At 41.7% G+C, this 25,658-nt stretch overlaps 1 protein-coding gene and 1 long non-coding RNA gene across 5 annotated transcripts in view; one reads left to right on the top strand and one right to left on the bottom strand.

The window, feature by feature from the left end:
- The window catches only part of Pkd1l1 (polycystin 1 like 1, transient receptor potential channel interacting), a 126,512-nt gene that overhangs the window by 66,628 nt on the left and 34,226 nt on the right, over positions 1 to 25,658 (bottom strand). For 3 of the 4 annotated variants that reach the window (XM_076938139.1, XM_076938140.1, XM_076938138.1), the window contains exons 16-26: positions 25,196 to 25,417; positions 23,397 to 23,557; positions 19,975 to 20,328; positions 19,088 to 19,147; positions 16,435 to 16,611; positions 13,896 to 13,973; positions 11,944 to 12,086; positions 10,783 to 10,903; positions 7,861 to 7,972; positions 1,150 to 1,348; positions 40 to 96 (exon numbers count right to left, since the gene is read on the bottom strand). In XM_076938139.1, coding sequence (XP_076794254.1) covers positions 40 to 96; positions 1,150 to 1,348; positions 7,861 to 7,972; positions 10,783 to 10,903; positions 11,944 to 12,086; positions 13,896 to 13,973; positions 16,435 to 16,611; positions 19,088 to 19,147; positions 19,975 to 20,328; positions 23,397 to 23,557; positions 25,196 to 25,417 — 1,684 coding nt within the window. The remainder of the gene's footprint in view (positions 1 to 39; positions 97 to 1,149; positions 1,349 to 7,860; positions 7,973 to 10,782; positions 10,904 to 11,943; positions 12,087 to 13,895; positions 13,974 to 16,434; positions 16,612 to 19,087; positions 19,148 to 19,974; positions 20,329 to 23,396; positions 23,558 to 25,195; positions 25,418 to 25,658) is intronic. The other variant, XM_076938141.1, reaches the window with a different exon arrangement.
- On the top strand, positions 11,905 to 19,535 carry LOC143443056 (uncharacterized). Its single transcript, XR_013111757.1, has 3 exons — positions 11,905 to 12,044; positions 14,263 to 14,347; positions 18,370 to 19,535. It is a non-coding gene; the product is annotated as an uncharacterized LOC143443056 (long non-coding RNA).

Raw genomic sequence — 25,658 nt, 5'->3', positions numbered from 1 at the left:
AAATCCAGGAAAATACACTGAGGAAGAAATAGCACTTACCTTATTAGGAAAGCTTATGAGGTCTCTCAATAGATGAATAGAATCCATCATTGCTTCCTAAATAGCAGAAACAAGCCATCAACAAATGAGAGAGAGAGAGAGAGAGAGAGAGAGAGAGAGAGAGAGAGAGAGAGAGAGAGAGAGACTCATTATTTCAAATGCAGCTTGCTTATAAAGAAATGGAGCACATATTGTGTTTTCTATGAAGAGGCTTCATAGAGCCTAGCCCTCTTGGACCAAGACCATGACCTTGGTCTCAGAGTTCCCTTTCAGTCCAGCATTACTCTGGTGTGCTTCTGGCAGCCTCACCAGACCCTGTAGGAAACTGACATAATAGAAGCAGAAATAAAGGGGCAAAGCTAAGTAGAACTTTGAAGAAGGGGCAGAGAAAGTGTCAGAGGAAGGAAGAGGATTAGGTTAGAAGAGTAAACTGTAATTGTAGTGGAACAAAATATGCTCTTTGCAGATGTAAATGTCCTCTGGTGACCATTATAAAGTAAAGCTGCAGAAATTTTGTAAAGGCAGTAACCTTTGAATCTATGGTCATTTACTAAAAAGTTGTAAAAAGTTGTACTTGTGGCAGAGATAGGGTTCACTTATTAAGTGTACTGTTCTTCTAGATGACCAGTGTTCAATTCCCAGCACTCACATGGTGGCTCACAGCCATCTGTAATTCAAGTTCCAGGGGATCTCATGCTCTCTTCTGTCCTCTATGGGCACCAGGTATGAGTGTGGCACACAGACATACACACAGGCAAAGTACCCACACTTGTGAAATAAATAAATCTTTTAAAACTTAAAAAATGATGTTTATGAAAAAGAAATTGCATGTAATTTTGATCTTATCCATTTGCTTATGGTTAACAGAATAAAAAATCAGATTTATAAATATTTTATTTGTAGAAACATTAGGAGATTATATATAATGATAACTGACTTGTCTCACTTTTTCTATTATATAGTAGAAGGACTCACAAGAACCTAGCTGCCTGGTTTCCTTTCTTGCCTGGATTTTACAAACAGGAGCCCCTGCTGAAGAACCAACTATTCAGAGGTCCTGCTGCTGTCCAGGTTTATAGACACTGACCTCACCCTGTTCAAGGCCATTACCTGATCTGTATAAGGTAGGTTGCATGCTGAAGAAATTAATACATCCTGTATTTGTGACCATTGACCACAGGAAGAAGTGTTTCTGCTCTCCATATACAAGCGGCTCAGGATCCCAGTGATCATGGCAATGTAGTTCCTGATTTCCATGTAACTTCCCACCAGCTGGAGAGTAGACAAGTTTTCCAGGGTGGAGTTATATCTGAAGAAAACATAGAACTATGGTGATGATTTGATGACATTGTAAAACTTTACTCTGCAAAAGGGGGAATGGAGTTTGTTTTTGAGTAGATCTGAACCAAAGGAGAATGATATGAGGATGAGATGGTCTGTCTAGGGAAAGTGGAAACACATAATGAGACACGATACCAAAATCCTAATAACACATCACCTTTGATTAGAATTGAAAAAATACAAAATGTCAATTGGGTACCAACCAATATAGGAGCAACACAACAAACAAAAGTATGTAGCCCAGAGCCAAAGACACATTAGCTAGAGCTGGCTGAGGTAGAGCAGGAAGCCTAACCATTAAGAGCTCATAGTGTATAGACCCAAATTAGAGTGGAAATGGATAACATATTTGTAGCTGAATATAAAATCACAAGTTTATGTCTTCAGATTTTAATAATTTGGCATTTTACTTATTTATGAATGCAACATTAATGTCTTGGACTGTGTATAAGGTCAATGCCTCTACCAGCCCTTGCTCTACACTGTTCTTATCCTATGACAGCAAGACATCATTTGCCTGAATAACTCAGCCTGAATTTCCAAAGGTAAAACAAACTCCAACTAAATAAAAATGCTTGGTGAGCAGTGAATCACATACTAAACACAGATGACATACAAATGACTAAAGACTGTTGGAAGCAACACAGAGAACCACACATGAGTCTGAGCAGAACAGCACAAATTGTACAGTTATGGAAAACGTGATTCATAGTCAATAAATGTATAAACAAAACACCAGTAAACACAAGCAGCCACAGTAAAGCCTTGGAAGAGAAGCCCATACCCAGAGAGCCTCAGTGTATTATATAAAAGATCCGGTTTTCAATGAAATCTTATGAGACTACGAAAGAAACTTAAAGTTCAACCTGACACAGGAAAAATAACAGACAAGAGAAACTTTCTGTGGGACCCAAATGATGGACCAGTCAGAGACCTCAAAGCAGGAGTCACATGTTCAAAGACTAACGAGAACTAATTCTGAAGAGTCAATAAAGGTGTTATGGTGACTAATCAAATATAGACTAGCAAGAAAGAAACGCTGTACATTCGCTATAAAATCAAATGAGATTTCTGGAGCTACAGGCACAATCACAATAATGAAATTCACAACAGAGTCTGGAAAGTAAATTTGAGAAAACCAATTGGGGACAGAACAATAGAGGTGATGAACAATGACCAGGAAGAGAGGAAGAAATGAGCAGAGATATATAGAAATGCTGGATGGCAAGTTCACAAATTTTAATTTTTCTTTTTTAAGTTCATCGATAATGCATATAAAAGGTATGGTTGAGTCTATAACAGGCAGGGGTGTGGTATAATAGTCACAGCCTGAAAAGAAATCTGGGAATGAAGCTTTGGAATGATGACATGATCCTGTACAGCAAGTGGAATCTATTGAAGACAATCAAGAAAAAAATTAATATACCTTAAACTGCCTCTGATGTACACTACACCCTTTTCCTATTTTTAAGAAATAGTAGACTATATAAAATAATAATTATAACATTGTATCTTAGTTTCTTTCTGTTGCTCTGATAAAAGCAACTTAAAGAGAAAACATTTATTCTGTCTCACAGTTCAAGGGGTATAGTCCACCATGGAGGGAAAATCAAAGTAGCACAAGCTTGAAGCAACTATTCACAACACATTTACAATCAGAAAGTAGGCACAATGAACACTGATGCTGTTCCACTCCCAGTTAGGGAATGATGCCTCCACAGTGGGTAGGGTGCCCTCATTTGATTAATGTCATTAAGATAATCTCCCACAGACCCAACAAGAGGCCCAGCTCCCGGGTGACTATGTATTGTATCAAGTTGACAGCACTAAAAATCATTCACTATATTGTATGATATATACATATATATATATATATATATATATATATATATATATATATATATATGAATGATAAAATTTTCTCCAAAAGTAAGTGGAAATAGAGCCAAATAAAAGTGACATTTTTATATTTTATGAAAATTAAGTGAACTATTTGCAGTAGTTTTTAGTAAGTTAAGATGGAAATTGTAAGACCTTGGGCAACAAATAAAACTTTAGAAAATATTTTAAAATGATGAAAGATGTTAATATAGCACCTTATAATATACTCACTCATTCAAGAGAAAAAGAGGTGATAATGGAGAAAAAGAAGAACAGAATCGTCCTAAGATGTAGAGGAGCAAATAATGAACAACTCAACTATGTGATAATAGTGTTGAATCCATACCTGTCAAGACTTAGAGATAAGGCTGTACCAAAATTATACCTAACTAACTTTATGTAGTGGACACATAAATGCCATTCAAGAATAAAACTAGATTGAAAGTTTAGGAAAGAAAATGGCATCAGTGCAGACAGATACTATAAGGCACCAAGAATGGTTATACTTATATTGGGCTATAAACAAAAAAAAAAAAAAAAAAAAAAAAAGGGAGGAGAAAGGTTTAATGATCTAGGGGAAGACTTTGTAGTGATAAGATGGGCCAAGTCACTAGAAATATAAAAGTTATAAACTCATAATCGGTCAATGTGCTAAGAGGATGAGCGCTCAGCCCTGAACAGGACATCTGTGTTAACCACGGTGCCACCAAGGCTTAGGAAGCACAGTGAAAGAGGAGTTACAAAGATTGTAAGGGCTGGAGGGTGTGGAGGAGCACTGTGAAGTACTGCCTTTGGACATGACATGACTGTCACAATCATGAACTCAGAAGCTGTGCAAGACCTACACAAGATCAAGCCAAGCAGAACCCCAACATAGATGGGATAGTCAGACAAACAGAGGTAAAGAGGAAATAAACAAATTACTCAAAGAATCAATAAATAAATTACTCAAAGAATCAAATGTACACTATTTGGACTGGGGCCTCTAATGGGGGGACACTGCAGGGCCTAGAATAAGCTGAGCAAATAAAGGAATGTCACTTTTAAAATGTACTACTGGACAAGTAGATATAAAACTATTACAATGGAGTATTTATTCCTTAAAAAAATCCTGTACACAAAAATACTAGAGAATATACTAAAATGAAAAAAAATTCCTAAAGAAACAAACAACTCATATTGACTCAAGAAGAAACAACAGCAGCGACAACAACAACAAAATAATGAGGTTAAATTAATAAAAACCAATAAAGAACCCTCCAGACCCTAACTATTTCATTGGCAATGTCTATCAAATGATTAGAGAATTAGTAGCTGCCATTTGCAAAATCTTCCAGATATTACAACTCAGAATATTTACAGGCTGATCAAGGTGAGCCTTCCCCCGCTACCATAGCCAGACAAAGACAACCCAAGAAGGAAAGCTACAGGCCAGTATCTCTTAAGCATAGGGACACAAAACTTCTCAAGAGGGAACAAGCCTCCCAAGTCCAGCAGTACAGAGAAGGATTAGATGGACACACAGAATTTATTCCTGAAATACAAAGTTGACTCCATACAAAAACTGATGACTTGTAACTTACATCTGTTTGTGCAGTTAGAACAAAATATTTGTAACTTGGTAACTTAAGAGACAATTCATTTCTTGTAGTTTGGAGGCTGTGAATGTGAAGATGAAGGACCTGCAGGTTTTATATCTGGTGAGGGCTATTGTCTCCCTCTAAGGTGGCAGCTTTATGCTGCATTATTCTTTGGGGAAGAGTCTTGTCTCACATTGCAGCAGATGAGAGCTGAGAGAGGCTAGCTTGATCATTCTAGTCCCCTTTGCAAGGTTAGTAATCCTATTTATGAGGGGAAAGTCCTCTTGTCTTGGACTTGTTCTACATTGATACCTTGAAATAAATTTGATAACTGGAAAGAAAACCTTAATGTGGCTTTCACAGAGAATAAAAATATCCAAATGACAGTAACATCTTTACAGAATAAATGAAAAAAAATCCCACATAATCACATTAGGTTTAGCAATGGCATTTTACAAACCCAGCATGTTCCCATGAGTCAAAGCACTGAACCAACTAGGAGCAGAATAGAATCTCCTCAACCCAGTAATGAATAACTGTGAAAATCACACAGCTCATGCCATACTCTATGTTGAAAGGCTCAGTATTGTCCCTAGAACAGAAAAGCAGACCAGGATTCCTACTCTTGTCTCTCAGGTCATCATGAAATTTGATGTTCTAGCTAAGGAAAAACATGAAATTAAAGGCAGCCTGACTAGGAGAAAAAAAAGTAAAGCTATTTGCATTTACAGATGATAGAGCTTATATATAGAAAAGTCCCAGAGGGCACACTAAAAACTAAACTATTGCTACTTAGTGAATGACATAAATATCTAGTGAAATTAAATTCAAGCTACTGCTCGCATTCAGCAGTCATACATAAAACACCAATATACAGAAGCAATTGTATTGCTATGCACTAACAATAAAAAACCCAAAGTTAAAATTATGAAAACATTTCCATTTATAATAATATCAAAATAATGAAATGCAGCTAGGCATAGTGGCATATGCCTGTCATCTCAAAAGGGAGGCTGGGGCAGAGGGAATGACAGTTTGAATATAATCTGGGCTATAAAGTGAGTTTAGTATTAGCCTGGACTATATAATAAAGCCCTTTCTAAAAGGAGGAGGAAAATATTTATAAATATATTTAACATTTAACAAAAGAAGTACAAAATAATAACTAATAAAAATTATAGAACACTGCTGAAAAAATTAAAATCTAGTTAAGGTATCCTATATTCATGGACTGGAGGAGTTAATCTTGTTTAGAGCTATATTACTGAAACTGGCCTACAGATTCAGCAAAATATCTATGAAAATCCCAGCTGGCTTTCACTGTATTTTGATTTTTATATTCTGCTCAGTAGGTGTCTAAAGCCCTGGCTCAGAGTCCTTGGAGGAGCAGACTAAGACAAAGCAAGGCTGGCCACACCATGCAAGCTCTGATTTGTTTCTACGGAAATCAACAAGTTGACATTAGAAATCAAATGGAATGACAAGGACTCTGACAGAGCCAGTGTTAGAAGAAAAACATTAATGAGTTCAGCTTTAACATTTACTACAAGGGACTGTATGTGGCTCAGTGGTGTAATGCTTGGCCACTAATAACAAGGTCCTGGGTTCAATACCTAATATGGGAAAAAAAATCACAATACTACAGCAGACAAGGCAGCATAAGACTGTCATGGAGGGGTATCCAGATCTGTGGACTAAAAGAGACTCAAAAAAAAAAATCCACCTTAACATTTAAGGTTTGTCCCAGTTTGCTTTCTGTTGCTGTGGCTGTGATAAAACATTAACCAAAAACCGCTTGAGGAAAGGGTTTATTTCATCTTACAACTTCCATGTCACAGTCCATTATGGAGGAAATTCAGGATAGAAACTCAAGGCAGGAATCTGAAAGCAGGAACAGAAGCAGAGGCTGTGGAAGAACATTGCTCACTGGCTTGTTCCCGATGGCTTGATCAACCTGCTTTCTTATATAAAGCAAGACTAAGCTGCCCAGCGTCAGGGTAGAGCACCACCCACAGTGGGCTGGGTCTTCCAACATCAATCATTAATCATGGGAATGTCTCCCAGGCTTGCCTAGGACATTTGATGGAGACATTTTCTCAACTGAGGTTTCCTCCTCTCAGATGACTTCAGTTTCCCAGCACAGTTAGCACAGAGGAAAATGTCTCACCTCAGCCAGTGCTGGTAGAAATACCAATGCCATGCTGTAGAAGTGCTAAGCAAGAGATATCATATGACCCACTGATTCTACCTCCAGGAAATAAAAATGCTCACCCACAGCAAAGCTTGCATGAGAATCTTCATGATAACCTGACTGTGGTGGTTTGAATATGCTTGGCCCATGGAGGGGCGCTATTAGGAGGTGTGGCCTTGTTGAAGTCCATGTGGCCTTGTTGGAGGAAGTGTGTCACTGTGGGGGTAGGCTTTGAGACTAAACCTGCCTCCTAGCTGCCTGGAAAGTAGTCCCCTCCTAGGTGCCATCAGATCAAGATGTAGAACTCTCAGCTCTTTCTCCAGCACCATGTCTGCCTGTATGCCGTCATGCTTTCTGCTATGATGATAATGAAACTCAGAAACTGTAAGTCAGCCCCAATTAAATGTTGTCCTATATAAGAATTGCCTTGGTCATGGTGTCTCTTCACGGCAATATGACCCTAACTAAAGCAGAGGTATGATGTCTCTTCACAATAAAACCCCAACCAAGACACTGACTTATGACAGACAAAAATATAAGTAATTTCACATGGCAATGTATAAACAAAGTGAGGCAATTCAATAAATATTATTCAGCAATAAAACTTGGTTTAAAGCATGTTTTAAAAAGACAAGAAAGAGTATCGTGTACTCTGAAGCACATGCACAGTGCCATGTAAGTGGTGCTTAACAGGCCCGTGTGGGAAAACCTTGTGTTCGCTCAGCATGAGATGGCCAACTTACTGTTGTTCTTTTAGTAGCTATTTGCCATATCTCCAGGAATGACAAGCTCTATTGTAGGGTGTCTGTGTTGCACCCTATTACTTACAGGTCCTTGTCACGGCAGTTGTTTCCGTGGTAACAGGGTAATACAGTCACCGCCACAGTGCATGGCTGCACCTTGGAGCCTCGGCCATCTGTGATCTCAGTTGAAACAATGACTGTGAAGGAAGATGACAAAGGAGGGTCATCCTGGACACATAGGTGTGGAGAAGAGTCTTCACACACCAACAGCAACTGAAAAGTATAGTTGATGGTGATAGGGTGACAGGGTATAGGGTGCTGGCAAAACTCAGGTAAGCTCTCTCACATCATACACAGTGAGGATACCAGCAAACCAGTCAATAGAATCTCTGTTGGGCAAAACCATGAGCTAGAGCAGTGATGGCTTTTTTCTTTTCTTTTTTTCTTTTAGAGATTTATTTTAACTGAAAATAGATTTTTTTTTTTCACACAATACATTCTGATTCCTTCAACTCCTCTCAGATCCACACCCCTCCCCCCCAACCCCTATTCATACCCTTGCTCTCTCTTGGAAACAGGTATCTTTTTTAGAAAAGAAAAAAAAACATAAAGAAAGAAAAGGATAAGAAAAAATAAAAACAAAAATCTGAATAGGGCAAAACAAACTAACAAACAGATATAAAAAGCCAAAGAAAAAGCACAAGAAACACATAAAGATACAGAGACAAAGAAGTACATGTTTGCACACAGAAATATCCTATAAAAACACAAAACCAGAAACCATAACATGGAAGCAAAAGACCCTATAAAGTTAAAAAAAAAAAAAAAAAAAGAAACAAAGAAAGAAGAAATGCCCAGACAAAGCTATACCCAGTGATCAGTGTTTTGCTTAGCCATTCAGAAGAGCTTCCTCCTACACTAGATGGAACAAATACACAAGAGGACAATGTGCAGAGGGTGAGAGACCTCACAGCCTAACTAACGTCTGAGCACCAGAGTAAGGTCAGTGGATGCTCATCAGATAGTGAGTGTCAAAGAGGACGGACAGACCAGTGAATGGTCATTAGACAAGGAGATGAGGGGAGTCATAAAGGACAGACAGACCAGTGAATGGTCGTTATCATAGAGGGCAGACAGGCAGATGTCATCATCACGTGCTGCAGGAGGCAGGGGTCCATCATCATCCATTCACAAGATCATGGCACACAGGACCATTCTGCCCACCCAGAATGTCCCTGACCATTGAAAACATAAGGAGTGCTGAAATGGGGTACCAGGCACATGGGGAGTGTGGTCCAGACTCTGATGGACAGCCAGTTGCTAGTGTCATATTTTAATTAGTTCCTAAATGATAGAGACGGATTTAACAGGAAAAGGTCAAGAAGAATTCTGAGGGAAGGTTTACCAAGAAAATCCATATGTATCTAGCAAGAAATGGCTACTTGATAGACCTAAGAATCCTCTCATGTAACAAAGATTCCAAAGGGAGTGGCTCTCAATCTGTGGGTTATGACCTTTTAGGGGTCGCTTATCAGATATCCTGTATATCAGATATACATTTCAACTCCTAACAGGAGGAAAGTCGGGAAGCTCAATGTTGGGCTCTGCCTTTCCCCCAAGATTTTGAGCCAGGAGTGACAGTGTAGGCCCCTGGAGGTCCCAGTGTTAAGAAGTACCCCACTGCAGAAAATGTGCTGTGATCGAGAGAGAGGAAGGGAGAAAAGGAGTAGGTTTAAGGTAAGACTTAACTTAATTTGACATAGTAACTCTGTGCTATATTCACTCATGCAAAGGATGGGACAAGGTGCGAAACATTAAATATCTGCTCTACTACATTTATTTTTTTGCTTTGTTGTTCATATTTATCCTGTTGCAAACTGTGAATTCACTGGGTTCTAATGAAACTACAATTACCGGGATATATCACATGAAGGGTTTGAGCAACATTTAATTGATACTGTCCCAGACCTGTGACCTAAAATTTAGTTCTATAGATTTATGTCAAAATATTCTTCATTCCAACATGGTGCTGAGAAGCTTCTATAGTTACAGATCCATCTAGCCCTGTGAACTATGGCTGTCTTGTGGAAAGAGCTTCTCATGCCCCTACATGCAGCTCTCAGGTAAGAGATATATCAGCTGTTAATGTAATCTGCACCATAAGAGGGATGCCTATGAGGCTGAGCATTCTTGTCTAAAGTAAATCCCATTTTGATCCAGCTCTTATGAGGGCCTTCTGGCTACTACCAAGAAGTGGGGGGTGCTTAGCATGCATAGCCATTATGCAAAAAATTTCCAGAAGCAGGTAAATGCAATTTTAGTATTAAAAGACTTATCACCCTTATCCATTCAGTGATGCCTACTATGGTTATTCTGTTTGCTTGGCTTTGGAAAACTCAAGCTCTGATGCAATACAAAAGCATCAGCATGTCAATGAGAACATGATTACAGAGCCCAGAGAAACATTGTCAGAGAAGTTTGCTTAGTGTGGCTTGAATCTAGAGGTAAGAAAAAATGCTTCTATTTAGAGGTTATGGGAAAGGTGTCAGAAAGAAAAAGCTTTGTTAACTTTAAAGGGGAAATATCTATATTTTGATTGACATTTAAGATATAAGCCAAGTGATAGTGGCACACACCTTTAATCCCTGCACTCAGGAGGTGGAGCAGGTGGATCTTTGTGAGTTCAAGGCCGACCTGGACTACAAAGTAAATTCCAGGACAGCTAAGACTACCCAGAGAAATTCTATCTTGAAAAAACCAAAACAACAAGCAAAATAAAAAAAAAAAAAAGAAAAGAAAAGAAAAGTAATTTAGGATATAAATTTGCTGTGATTTTTTAAAAATATTGTTTCTATATTAAAAGACAGGTAACTGGCCTGTATTTACTGAGGTAAGAAATAATTTTAATTTCTAGGCCATTTAAAGCAATTGTAGTTTTGAGAAACAGGAGAGAAAGTTGGAAAGAAATGTAGGCAGATCTAGTAACATGCCGATCTCTGTGACTTACCTTTGTAATTGTCTGAAGAATCACCAGCTGGCAATAAAAAATAATACTGGGTATCTTGTCCGCGGTACAGGGTGTGTGAGGAAGTGTTTCCTATCCGGTAACGAAATTCATAACGAAAGTCCTATGATCCAATCATGGGAGTAAAAATGTGGAAAATTGAATACACCGTGGGTGGAATCACCAATCAATCTCATATACTGCTGCCCTCATGGCCACCATTGGTCATGTTTTGCACCCCAGACCAAAATGCCCGAATCCTCCTCATGTGCACGCAAGAGAGAGGCTTCCTGAAAGAGGCTTCCTGGCACTGTGGGATTCTTCTGCTCTTAAGCCAAAGGGCTTCTTACCTGAAGCAGGATTCCGCACTTGGGTCAGCTAGCTCACTTTGTTTTTAGACCCCTAATACAACAGTTCTCAACCTCTGGGTTGTGACCCCTGTGAGGTTTAATGACCCTTTCACGGGGGTTGCCTAAGACCATTGGAAAACACAGATACTTAATTATGATTCATAACAGTAGCAAATTACAGTTATGAAGTAGCAATGAAAATAATTTTATGGGTGGGAGTCACCACAACATGAGGAACTGCATTAAAGGGTCACAGCATTAGGAAAGGTGAGAATCACTTCCCTAACAGTGGCAAATCAGACTTTTCTAGTACCCTCACAGTGACAGCAGTCCAGTCATATGCTTCAGCTGTCTACAGATAGGCATGATGTAGGCATGAGGGTCAGGTGGGGGCATGGAGATGTCCTGTGCTGGAAGCTGAGGTCCCAGGCCTGACTTCTCTGTACATGAGGACGGGTTTCTGAGAAGGAACCTGAGCAGAACAAGGCAGGGGCAGGTAGTGCCTGTCCCTAGCCAGAGAACAGTGACTGAAAATTCACAGCCTCCTACTGTGCTTCCACCTGATCTCAAAGACAGACTTAATCCCTTGCTTATGGGCAACAGAGCCTCCTGACTTCCTGGCAAAGCCCTGCAACAGGATCCTCTCTTTCTGATGAGGCTGCTCTCTCTAGTCAGGGAAGCCACCCATTCATACAGGAGCAAATTCCCCACATTGCAGGACAGGCCCAGCCCTGTAGCCCACCATGTAAAGAGCTCTTGTGACTTCCAAGAGTGCTGCCTGGACTCCTCAGGAAAGACAAGAGGACTCACATACCGGTTTTCCTGACATGCAGAAGACACTGAAGATGGTATGTGCCTCCATACCACGATGAGGTCGCACCTGACAAGACATGTCCTGTGGAGCCTTGTTGACTGGTAAGTAGAGCTGAGCCTTGCCCAGTAAGACATGCTTTGAAGCTAAGAGAAGGACAGGGTGAGTATTTCAACCAGGATAAAGCACGATAGTGAAGAATATACATAAACATATATACATACACACACACACACACACACACATATATATATATATATATATATATATATACACATATATACACATATATACACATACACCCAATTTCCCATGTCCTCAGCTTGTATCTAGAATGTGCTGTAAAGATCTCCCTAAAAATTCTCTGAAGAGATGAACAACAAGCATAGTAATTATTCCCTACTAATTAAACACCATGTTGTCTACTTTCTGCTTTATTAATCAGTCTACAATGATTATTATTATTTGTAATTTTTTAAAAGTAGCATATTCTTACAATAAACTCTGGGCTGGAACTTTCTATATCACATTGTATGAATCTTCATCAGGTCCTGTGAGGACTGTTTATGTGGCCTCTGGTAGGGCGAACACTGCCTGTGTTCCTTTTTTAATAGTGATGTTACTATGTCAACCATAGAAAATAGGCCCTTCAACCCAAGTGAAACCCAAGAGGATGGAGTGACTAGTTCTGCCTTGATGACCAGCCATATCCCTGGAGAAGAAGATGGGGTTCAGGCTAACAACCGTGGGTATGAATTGCATACCAGGTTAAGAAAGGGACACAGAGACAAGAGTATTCCCCCAAAATAATACAAGAAAAGACATGTGTAATGGGAAGATTACAGGACAGCAAAGTTGTTAGAGATATGTTGTGAGGGCTGAGTGATAGACAGCTGAGCAAGACACCTAAAGCCTGAGCTCAACTCTCCCAGGTGGCAGAGGACACTGAACAGGACCCTGGGACCATGGGAAGAACTTCAGGGATCTCCTGATTCAAGTAATGATATGGCCTAAGAGAAAACTAGGGGTGTGTGGGGGTTGGAGTGGAGGGAGTATACCACATGAGCAACTGAAAAACAAAGGCATCCATTATAATAGAAGCCAGCATTGTCTCTGTGTGGCAGAAGCAGGAGTCTAGGCCTTAGTATCTGGACAGGGCTAGCAGAGGCTCACAGTAGCAGTGAGAATCCAGAAGAGCCTGTCCATGAATTATCAGAAAACAACATGCCTTGTGCTTCTTCCTTGAATGATGTATATACAAACACGAGAGGCAAAACTGGAAGTGCACAGTAAGTTTTGCTTATCTAGTTTTGCTTTGAGGTAGGGTCTGGCCTTGAACTTGCAATCTTCATCTCTCTGCTTCCCAACTGCTGTTACTACAGCTGGGCCACTATACCTGGCTCATGTTGGGTTCTAAGCAGTGCAAAAATGTGGATAAAGAGTCAATCCTATATTGATTGAATCCTCCATGCTTGTTAAATAGGACTGTAAGTCTCCAGAAATAGGGGAATGTTTAGAAGTTACCCAAAAAATGCTCTCAGATTTAGTCATAAAAATGCAGGAAGAGTTGGGGGACACTGGAAGGTAACCCTGTGGGTAAGTTCTAATCTACACTGAGCACTCAGAAAAATGTCACTGACATCTTGTTGTGATTAAATATATGCAAAGAAGATGACTTACTCAGGTATCTAGCTAAAAATCAAATATACAAGATGGATAGTAACTGAGCATCATTTACCTGGTTCTAATGCACCTGATTTCACTAGGAAGGAGAATATCATAGCAACCAATCTTAGTAACAAATAATGGGGTGATGGAAACAGGGGAGAAGAGAGAGGTGGGGCCCAGAGCAAGGGGTTACAGGAGAGAGTCACTATTACTTTTAGGGGAAAGTTTAATAATGACACAAGCTTTCATGGCTCTCCACACCAGATCCAACTTTTACCTTGACATACCTACAGAAGCTTGTAAGACATACATCTCACCACTGCTCAGTGAGAATGATTTTATTGTCACAGCTGGTCCCATGATACCTACAAAAGGGAAGTGTCCACATGAAATGGTAGTCAGCAGGCTCCCAAAAGTGGGCCCCATCTTTGTTCCAGGGGTGAAGGATTAAATAATACCCTGGTTTGTCAGAAGCCATATATGAAAGGCTAAAGACATGCAAGTGAATTTTCTGGAGATAGCCTACAGGGTTTGTTTGTTTGTTTGTTTGCATGGCCTATAATGAGTGAACTCTATAAATCAAAGTCCCAAGAGACTTCATCCCAGGATTGCTTCTTCTTGCTGCTGATATGCCTTTTCCTGTCACTATTATAGAGTCTGATGATTCCTGGACATTAGCCCACCATTTTGGAAAGATTTTCTGCAGATCAACATGAAGATGTACTCTCAGGTCATAATGGTACGTAGACAAATTGATGATTTCATAACTTCTAATAATGATTTTATAGAATTTCTAAAATTATACAAGTAATTTCAAGTCTTCTATAGTATAAAAGTTTCAAACAAGAGCTCTGTTAATCTTCATGTGTCAAGGGATAATTTCACTAGAAAAAGAAAGCAGGGTTAAAACAAATTTACAAGGAAAAAACTCCTTTTAGGTTAGGTATGAGACCATTACTTGGTAATTAAAGGTCAAAAACTGAGAATGGAGAATTTATTGTAAGTACAAGGACAAAATGTTAAACATTGACTAGTTTATCTATACAAAATTTCAAAACTAATAAGAGACAAGGCAGATGATTTGTTTCTTGACAAAACTGTGCTAACTTGCGGCATAAAAATTGTTGCTTTAAGCTTATAATGATCTTATGGGGGTAATAGATATTGAATGTTTAGTGAGATACTAGTCTTAATGAAAAGGCATGTAAACAGTTCTGCTGTTATTGCTTAAGTCTTATTGATTTATGACATGAATTGTTGCCTTAAACTTACTATGAGCTTACTGAAATGTAAGAGTATTTAGAAAAAGCATAAAATTGATTATCCTGATGTAACAGTTCTGCCTGATAGTTGTATGAGGTAAGTTTTAAGAGACAGTATATATACCAAGGACAGAAAATAAAGGTTTTGGAGCTTCGTTTTCTGCTCCACCCAGAGTCAGTGGATATGTGTGTGTGTGTGTGTATGTGTGTGTGTGTGTGTGTGTGAATTGTTTCTCTTTTCCTTCTTTCATTTTTTTCTTTCCTTTTTGGTTCACTAAGAGTTAATGAACTGCAAGTCTCTTGGCTGGCCAGTGAAGGGTACTTGAGCCAGAGAGAAAAAAAGCCCTAGCAACTAATTTTTTTTTTTAACCTAATCCCCTGCTGCTAACAACAGGAGTTAATTGCCAGAGAGAGTTAAATTCCCAGAAGTTACTACCTTCTGGCCCCCAGAACAGTAAGAGAGAGTTAGAAGACCAGAGCTCATCAGTCTTTGACTTTTGTCTGATGCTGTGTCCCACAGCAATATCTGTGAAGGTTGGGGCAGGTTTCTAGCACCAGTTACATGTCATGCTTTTACTTGGGAATGACACTAGTTTGTTGGTTACCAGCCTTCTGAGGAGCCCAAATTCCCATCTCCAGGCCATCCCTGCCCCACAGAAGCAGTATCAAGGTGGACCCCCCTCAGCTCAGAAATGAGGTAGATTTTCCTAGTAACTAGAGAATGCTGGTAAGATCTCATTTGTCTCTTTACAGTAAGCTCAGTGTTTGAGTTTTTATTTTTATAAATTTTACTTATCTGTTAAAGTATGACTGACAAACTGAGTTTTTATAGAATATTCATTATAAAAATTTCTTTACTCTTTTTTTGTTTTGTTTTTCAAGACAGGGTTTCTCTGTGTAGTTCTGGCTATCCTGGAACTCACTCTGTAGACCAGGCTGGCCTCGAACTCAAAAATCTGCCTGCCCCTGACTCCCAAGTGCTGGGATTAAAGATGTGCGCCACCACTGCCCAGCAATTTCTTTACTCTTGACTTGCTAACCCATCCTGCTTAGTCTTCCTTAAAATTTGGAGAGACCCACGACACAAAACAGATGATTGGAAAGAAAAAGGAGAAAATTCCTTAAAAATAGTATGAAATCCATAGCTTCCCTAAGAGGCTTATGGGGGTGACCTATTCACATGTATTCATTAGACAGTGACCCACCAGAGCAGACAAACCAGCATGCCTATGCTGAGGGAGACAGGTTAGCAATTCATCTTTCCCACAGGGCCAGCTTTACTCAATCCACTTATGTAAATGGCTCATCTATTCTATGCCAGGTCATAGAGACAGATGGATGCCATGTGTTGAGGACTCTTAAGGAACATCTGAAGCTAGCTTCATCCTTAGAGACAGAGCAATAGGCTGTTGTCCACAGAAGGACAAACATGAATGGAAAAGGCTAGATGATTCCACTCATCCATTAAGACAGAAGAAGTTCTCTCTTGGGAGAACTTAAGGGCAGATTCCCAAACTTTTCTGAAATGGCTGTGAATTCCAGGGTGCAAAGAGCGTGTTCATACCTGATGTGGTGTAGCCATGGAAGACAGCCCGGGTGACCAGGGCCTTGGGCCAGTCAATCATGAGAGTTGGCTTTGCTCTGCCTGTGTGGAGGAAAGGGCCCAGCAGGTTGTCCCCATAACTGGCACTCTCCTCAGCACTCAGGCTTGGTCCTGCTTCCTGGAAGTCTGTACTAGTCCCTAGGAAGATAAATCATACCACAGGAGAGAAAAGGAAAGGTCACAGTCTTGTGAAACGTGAATGCTTCAAAGTTGATGTTAATATCAATTTCCATGGTTGCTGAACATTGGACTTCTAAAACAATACCTTTTGCAAGTATGAATTTTCAATCAATATGCTTTATTGTCTTATTATCAGCCACCCAGTAGCATCTTTCTTTACTCTCCTTTCTCCTTCTTCCCTCCCTCCTTTCCTCTCTCTATTCCTTCTTTCAGTTCTTCTTTCCTTCCACCTTGTGATTTGGAATTTTATAATGCAAGGTCAGCTAATGCTAAATGACAGAGGAAAAAGACAGCAGATTGACAGGGAAAGCAAATGTGGAGTCTCCCCCTGTTTGGGCCTCTGCTTCCTGACCACGATGAAGTGAAAATTCCCTTTAGATGCATTTACTCTGACATGACTTTCTGCCCAGGAGCATGGGGCCAAGTGACTGTACTCAAAACTCTGTGAAACCCTGAGGGGGGGAAAAAAAGCAGTGACAAGATAGCTAATCAATGCAAATATGTCTCAGTATCCTACAAATAAATAAAAAAAAGCAGGAAAAAAAAAGCCACCTTTCTGGCTAGAAGAGTTTACCCATCTTGATCTATCCAATCACTAGTGATATGGAAGACCTAGCCATGAGCAGCTCTACCTGATCCACAGCCAGGTCCCCTCTATCCTGCTATACACTGGGCAACAGTCTTCTTCTTCCTTATCTCAGGGTCAGGTGACTGGTTACTAATCCCTTACCAGGCATCACCATACTGCCTACAGCCCACAGGAACTATGCAGACTGCTGGATCCTAAAGCACTTGTCGCCTGTCTCATTCCTCTTTCAGGAACCCTAATGAAGCTGGAGCTCACACTCTCCTAAGGCTTCCTCACAAGGCCCCAAGTGGTAGGCCACATCTCTGTTCCTAGGACCTGTGTCCATAACACACTTTGTTTTCTCAGGACTCTCTTCTGTTCCATCTTATGACTGCCTGTGAAGGCTATCTCATACAAAGAAGTATGACACAGAGGCGAGAACAAGAGGAGCTGAAGAAATCATAACTCAGAGGCAGCTGGAGAGGAGCAGCTAAGAAAATGCTGCAGTGAACTTACACATTAGCTTACCCATTTACTCATTCACTCAAAAGATAAATCAGACTGCACGTTCACTCAACATGTTAATCACCTGCCTGTTCATTTGGTAGATACAGCTCTTCAATTGTCCATTCATTCTCTAGACAGATAGTATAAGATATCATTATCAGGTCAGGGTCATTACAAAGGAGATTTATTTGCCCCAGAGGGACAGAAGGCAGAGAATAAGAGACAAGGACAAAAGAGAGAGGATGAGAGAGAATGGGAAGAGAATAAGGCAGAGGGGAGAAAGAGACAAAGGATAAGGAAGTAGGTGTTTGTCCTGGGGACAAAGGACTCTCTGGATAAAAAAGAGATAGATGTGGTCCATAAGAAAATGGTATTTTATAAAGGTATAGGGAGAAAACCCATGTTAAATTAAACATGAGGTGTTTAATTTAAACTGGGCATGTTAATTAGGTGAGCCAAAGGGGGCTTTTGATTGCTGGACTTCAATACTTTGATAGCTGACCTTAGTAGTCAACCCCAGGAGGAGGAAGTGGCCAAATAAGGGAACAGACAGTGGTTAGCTTTAGAAATGTAATATAACAGGTTTTTTTTTTTTTTTTTTTTTTTTTTTTTTTTTTTTTTTTTTTTTTTTTTTTTTTTAGCAATGCAGAGGGAATGGTAAAGAAGGGCAAGGCCTGCCACAACCATGTATGCCACTTTCAAGCTGGCCAGAGTCAGATAGAACCTATGTTCTCTCCTTGTGTGTCAACTCTTCAGAAACATAGATTACTACTGATCATCTATTTACATGACAAGTTGATCACCCTGTTTGTGCTGACACAATGGAAATCAAGATGGTTCTGGGGACACAAGAATAAACAAGCCATGAAGTTTCTGTGAAGATGTCAGGTATATACAAGACAAAACAGCAACGTATCACATACTCAGAAGTCATGCTTATAATAGGTAGAAGGTGGAGACAGTGAGCTGATGGGATTATCGTATGGCTGAGGGAGACTACAGAGTAAGGAAGGACAGAGATCCTGCAAGAAGGATGATCAGCAAGGAGGCAAGTTGGAAAGGGCACTAAGGGAGGTCATCCTGTGCAAGGCATCTTAGATCTGAATTGCCTACTGTTAGCCCACTAAGAGTTTGGGATCATCGAGGTCAAGATATACAGCAGTAAGGAGTCAAGGAGTGAGGTCTATACCAGGCTGTGCCATGCAGAGGGGCTTACATTCTCCCTTTGAGAATTCCCTGGGGGGGGGGGGTAATAGGTAGCCTTGATGTAAGGAACAAACATGGTGAATCCAGGAGTGCTGGATATACAGTGAGCCTGGGTGCAGGGCTCTTCTCATGAACAATCCTAAAAGTAGTCACCTGGTTGTCTTCCTAGGGATGGTACTGCTTCTTGGATGTCACTATAATAGGCTTCAAAATCTATACAAAAGGGAAAAATTATATTTCATTTGAAGACATAATTATTGAAAGCTAAATGCTGTAGACTCAAACCCGCCCCCTTCCCTCCCCATCCCCCAAGAAAGATTTGTAAGGTTATAGGATTAGAACTTCATGATTGTGGAGAGTCAGAATTTTTCAGATCAGAGCCAAATTATTTTTAGTCCCCTTAAAATGCCATTCATTGTGCACTCCCATGTCTGAGTGACCATCTTTTTGACTATTAATAAAACCTTCAAAATTTATTCTTAGGACCATTTGATACAATCCACAGATAAAAGTGTTGTTGGTCCAAAACCTATATACCTTTTCCCCACTTGACTGTGAGCTACCGATTGGTGGTCGCTGCCGATGTATTTGATATAATTTTCTTTGTTGTACAACTAATAAAGTATCATGTAACCACTTCCATTGTGGAACACATTATTAAGGACAATCTGTCCCTGGAACACTGTCACTTACATCTGGGTTAAGAATGAACTATCTCTAAGCTGGGACATGGTGGCACATGCCAATAATGCCAGCACTTAAACGATGAAAACAGGAAAATCAAGAATTTAAGACCAGGTTAGCTACATAGTGAATTGGATGTCTGGGCTACATTAGAACCTGTTTCAAGATAAGAAAAACAAAATACTATTTTATTATCCAAGGTTGAAGCTGGGCTCTGCATTGAGCTCAAACACAGTACGCTTAGACTCAGGGCAAAGGTGGGAGTAACATCAAACCAGACCCATCAGATTTATTCCTTCCCTGGTGAGCCTGGTGCCTAGATACAAGGACCAATGTGTAGAGATGGTGGCACTTACCATCAAAGTCAGTGGAGGAACTGGGGGAGGGCCAGCTTCCCTCAGAGCTGCTCATCATCAAGGCTTCCTCAGTCAGGGAACTTTGTGCTGGGCTCAGTGAGCCATAGTCCTCCATAGGCTCTCCTGAGCCTGCCACAGGTCCTGCAGCAGGAACGTGGTGACCACCAGCTGTGGACTCAGAAGAAACACTCCCCAGGTTGGAAAGAGCTGTCCAGCCCAGGGGCACGGGTGAAGGCTCTGGTGAGTGTGGTGTCAGCAATGCTCTCGGATTTGATGACAGGTAGGACTCAGACGACTTCGGACTGGCCCCAAGTGCTGAGGCGCCCAGCAGCCCCACAGTGCTACAGAAGGGGACTTAAACATGGGTGTGACAGTGTTAAAATTCTGAACTGAATATCCAAAGTATATCTTTTAAAAAAATATATAGGCTATGGGACAGTGCAAGATGGTTCAGCTGGTAAAGGTGCTTGTTGCAGAAACTTGGTGACTTCAGGCTGATATTCAGAGGATTTGTAATGGTGGCTGACCTCCATATATGCAGTGTGACACATCTAACAAAGGCTATATGGCACATATATCACACAGAAATAAAATAAATGATAAAAACATATACAGGTTACATAAGCATGTCCACTTGTGAGGTAAAGATATTTTCTGTGAGCTTGGTGTAACTGTCGCCATCATGGGGTTGAGGAGCTTGCTGCAGTAACCTACATAGTCACAGAAACACAAGAAGTAGAACAACACAGAGACAGTCAGGACTTGGCTGTCAATGCTCCCTAGCAGAAGCAGGGAGACGGCTTCAGGCTTCCCACCTGAGACTGCAGACATTTCTCCTTGTCCCCACCTGCAGGTGGTCTCGGGGATGGATGCCAGCATGTGTGGGATGGGTTCCAGAAAGGTAGATTTCACAACTCATTACCCATGCTGTGATGGACCTTTGGGTAACATACCTGTGTTTGTGTCACCCATACTCCAGTCCCTGACTTCTCAACAATGCTCCTGACTGGAGTAGACTCATCTTCGGCAGCGCCCCATTTAGGGTGAACGAAAACTTTTTCATGTCTTCCCAGGAACAGTAACACCATGCTACTTTACACAAACCTGGCATGAGTTGGAAGCTTGATGCTCAGATCAAGGCTCTGGCACATGGTTCTGGCCTGCTGGTATGGAGGCCAGTACATGACCTAAACATGTGTAAGTGGGAAAAGGTCCTCACAACTCTTCTCCTGGAACTTGCTCTCCCAAGTCTACATTCAGACTCCAGGGTCACCCTATCAGGTCCTATAAAGCCCCTGTTTGGATGATTCTGTATTCTGGAAAGAATTTCTCCTAATTATCATTTCTCCCTGTCAGTGAGGATCCAGTAAATAATTTTAAAAGGCATCCCTAGGAATTATGATAAAGGAATAAAGGAGTAATGACAAATGAAAAAAATGCATAGACATAGAAATAACTCCGTTAAAAGCAGCTTTTGCTTTTGACCAGGGCAGACCCCTGTCCTCTGTAATGTCTTTTACAGTGAATTAGTAGATTTGTTTCCCTGAGTTCTGTGAGGTGCTGTAGATGGGATGATGGGAAGTTTATTCAGAGTTCTCTCAGACACACTAGCCTTGTTGAAGCTTAGCTACTCACTGTCAGGGTCACTACCACAAGTCCTCACTGATGCTTTGGTCTTTGATTCAGGAAGTCTAGTTGGTCTTAAATTCAAACTTCAGAACCCATGTCCTGTGATGGGCACAGTCCCACTGAATGTCCCTGTCAGGGGACAGCTGTACTCCAAGATCTGCTTTAAAAGGTTTGTAGAAGCCCTAGAATGGATTAAAGAAAACATGGCAGCCAGCCAGTTGGAGCTGAGCAGAGCTGGTTGCCCAGCACAGAAACCCAGCTCTTCTGGGCCATTATTTGTGGGACTCAGCCTCAATCCTCAGCATCCTGCTACTCTTTGGAGTAGTATAAGAAAGGATGAACACAAGATAATAATGAGTTTACAATATTTCTCAGCCCAGGCAAATATGAAGCCTGAGACCGAAGACCCCATAGTTATTCTGATTAACCTGGTAGATTACTTCAACACAGGGGAGATAACACATACTCCAGTAAAGACCCTCCCTTCCTTCCTTCCTCCCTCCCTCCCTCCCTCCCTCCTTCCCTCCCTTTCTTCCTTTCTTTTCCTTCCTTCCTTCTTTTTATATCCTGTGCTTTTCCTACTGACCAGTGTAGTTCTAGCAACCAGTCTCATATGTAAGCCCTGCCCTAGGCCGTAAACACCAGCAACCCCTCTGGTGTCATTTCAAGAACACCTATGCTGATCAACTGCAGTTCTTGTTTCCCTGCTGTAGCCTTCATTTAGACTTGAGTAAACTCTCTTCCTGTGCCTAGTGTGCCTCAGTTTCCCATGTAGAGTAACAAGTTGGATCATTCTCATTCACCCAAGCAGGTGGAATCTTTGAGCAGAGCTTTCCATCCTTATTTGGAAATACGGACTAAAAGATAGAACCAGGTCCCATTGGGCATCTGTCCCAGAGAGGCAGGTCAGAAGGAAGTGTGCAGACAAGACTGGCTCAGACTCAACTGATCTAGTCTCACCACACAGCTGGCTTCTTTGATGCTCCAAAGTATGGGAATTCCACCACACTAGCAGCAATCCATTCTGCGCCTGGTGTCCTCTAATTCAGTCCTCATGCTGTCTACCTGGGCACTGCATCAGATAACAGTCTGAGGGCTTGGTGTGCCATCTGTCCTACCTTCAAATGCCCACGTGGTTTTATGATTCTTTGACTCTAAACAGAGGTTCCAATCATCCTGTCTTAGGGGAGCTCACATAATTCAGGGACACAAACTCACTGGTCAAATATAAATGACAGAGTATAGAGGTCAAGAGGTTCACAGGGTGAGGGCCTGTGCTGCCACCCCTTTCTAGAACTCTAACCTCTGTCAGTGATCCTTGTCATTCTGGGGCTCTACTGGAAGCTTTGTTACATAGACATCCCAGTGTTTGGGGATAGCCAGGCCTCATCTTGAAGATACTCAAGATGCTAACCATCTGTCAGCTCATTAGCATATAAAACCATGATCACACAGAAGATCACAAGGATTTCAGGAGCTGTGTGCCAGAGAAGTAGATCATAGACGCCAATACGTATGTCACAGTTCCAAGGACCACAGCTGTCTGGACAGTGAACTTCATAACAGATCCTTTGCAATAGTTTCCTGTGATTCTAGACAAATAAGTCTGAACAGTTTGGCCTGAGCCTTCTGGCAGCACGTATGTGAGAAACCACTTTTGGTCTATCACCTAGTGTCCGGAGGGTTGGAGTGAAGAAATCCCAGCCGTGGGCAGGTCAGATATGAAGGTTCCATAGCCACAGAGCAACCATGAGCTTTCGTTATTTATCAGCAGAGCAGAGCAGCTGTCTTACCTTCCATTGCACTCTTCTCTGTTGCATTGACTAGGAAGAGGTCCCAGGAGTAAGTGAGGTCTGGGACATCTCCACAGTCTTCACACACAGCTCGGAGAGACACTTCTTCATTCCAGTTCACAGAGATGTCCCTAAAGTTGACCCATGAGATGTGGACGAATCTGGAACAGGCAATCACTGTGATGTGGTAGGAAAACACCACAAGCATCCTCAGGCTGCATTCATTTGGGCTGGCCATGTTTGAACCACCAGTGTTGGCATCATCAGAGCCCGAGTTGGGGAGTGAGGACCACGTGACCAGCTTCTAGCCCTCACACTGGGTGATCTGACCTAACAAACAGCACACTCACTGCTCACCAAGTTCAGTGAAGCTGTGAGACTTTCTCAATGTCAAATAGTCCTGGGCGTTAGTTTCTCTGTCACTCAGCCTTGGCTCTGGCCGTGATGTCCAGCCTGTCAGTCACTACCTGAGCTATCTCCTCACCTCTTTCCCACATGCTTGCCTCCATAGCTATATACCAGGGTCACCTGGGCCTTCCCAAGCCATCTGCCTTTCCCACAGCTATCTGGCTCAGATTTACCTTTCCTCTGGTCAGCGTTATTGGGCCATGAGCTGTTCCATGTCCTACAGTGCCCTCAGGGACCCAAACTTGCACAACCCCACATTTTATACACACATTTCTGAATTACCATAGCTACTTCCTGGAAATTTTTCCAGGCTCTTTCCTGGCCCAGGGCTGCTTCCCAGAGAGCATTTTATGAACTCTGGATTCTTTAGGACAACACCAGGTAGTGTGAGAGACTAGGTTGAGTTTTGTCACACAAATTCCTTTGCTATATAGTACATGAGGACCCTTAAAAGGCTAAGTACAAAGAAGACTTCCTAAAGTGGTGTGCAGGATTCCCTGTGTCTTCCACTATCAGCTACATGGCAAGCTATGGCTTCACCATGTAACACCATGTGCAGGAGGCAGGAACAACCATGGCAGGGCAAATCTGCAGCTTTCTCTAAAGGAACCACACAGCCTTTCACCTGTGTGTGTGTACCTGGGCACATGTGTCTGTGGACATGGGTGCAGTAGCTGCTGTCTACAGTTTCAGTTACTTGCCGTCAACCAAGGTCTGAAATGTTCAATGGAAAATCCCAAAGATGAACTGATCATAAATGTTCAGTTATGTCATTCTCAGGAGTGTGTAAAATATTGTGCCATCCACAAACTTGCTTCCCCTAGAATTTGCCCCCTGCTCAGTCATGTATAACCTAGCCCTTTGAAGGGAGAATCCAGACACTTCTGTGTCCTTGCCCATCCTGGCAGCTCAGCTCAAGTCCTACATTTGGTCCATGGGGCTATGAGTACCCTGGTAGGCTTGGTGATGACGAGCTGATGATGGGTTTGACTCTTAGCACTTCTTTGCTTCTGTAATCCCCCATGGTCCCACGTTTGCATATCTCTTCAGTCCTATAATCCCTAGAAAGCTCCCAAGTCTGGAAATCAGATGGCCTTGCTGCCTTCTGATGTCAGCCTCAATCACTGGTCTTCCATCTTGGAGATGGCTGTTGTGATAGGTAGGACCCAATGGTATCATGGCAACATCCTTCAGAATTGCTGCTGTATCACTGTTAGCCCAGGAGATTCAGAGCTATTCAAATCACTAGCCCCTCCCTGGCAACCACTTCTTCTTCCTGACTGCTATGGTTCCCACATGGCCTAACTTCATACTGCTCCATGAACACAGATTCCTTTCAAGCTGCCACCATCAGCCAGAGTGCTCAGCTGCTCTGACTAGGGCAAGGGTACCTGAAGGCCAGGTCAGGGCGGGTAGACAGGAACACCAAGGCTTGTGATGAGTTCTTTCCCCTGCTGGAGACTGTCAGTGTCACGAGGAACTGGTCACAGCACTCACTGAGCCATTTTGCTGGGAAGGAAATGGTAGGAGCCTGAGTGTTCACTTGGTATGGAGTAGAGTCCTCAAAGCAGGGCCACCTTGATGAGCTGGCTGCTGTGCAAGTCCAATGATACCTATTGGAGAAACCATTGGAGGGGCAAGGTTACCATCACTGAGTGATAAAGGCACATGTGCTTTGGAGGAGACCATACCTCTTGCTCTTTGCTATCAGTGGTGCAGGAGCTGGGCCTGTCTTCTCACCCTGGCCCAGAGACCACTGTACTCCAGGTAGGATCCCATTTCCCTCTGACCAGTATCATGTACCCTGGCCTTGGAGCTGCTTTTGTCACTCCTTCCCCTCCCTGCACATGGTGG

Source organism: Arvicanthis niloticus, chromosome 7 (assembly GCF_011762505.2).
Source record: "Arvicanthis niloticus isolate mArvNil1 chromosome 7, mArvNil1.pat.X, whole genome shotgun sequence".
Taxonomy (NCBI): domain Eukaryota; kingdom Metazoa; phylum Chordata; class Mammalia; order Rodentia; family Muridae; genus Arvicanthis; species Arvicanthis niloticus.
The sequence above is the reverse complement of the archived record's forward strand: the minus strand, read 5'-3'. Positions and strand labels throughout refer to the sequence as shown.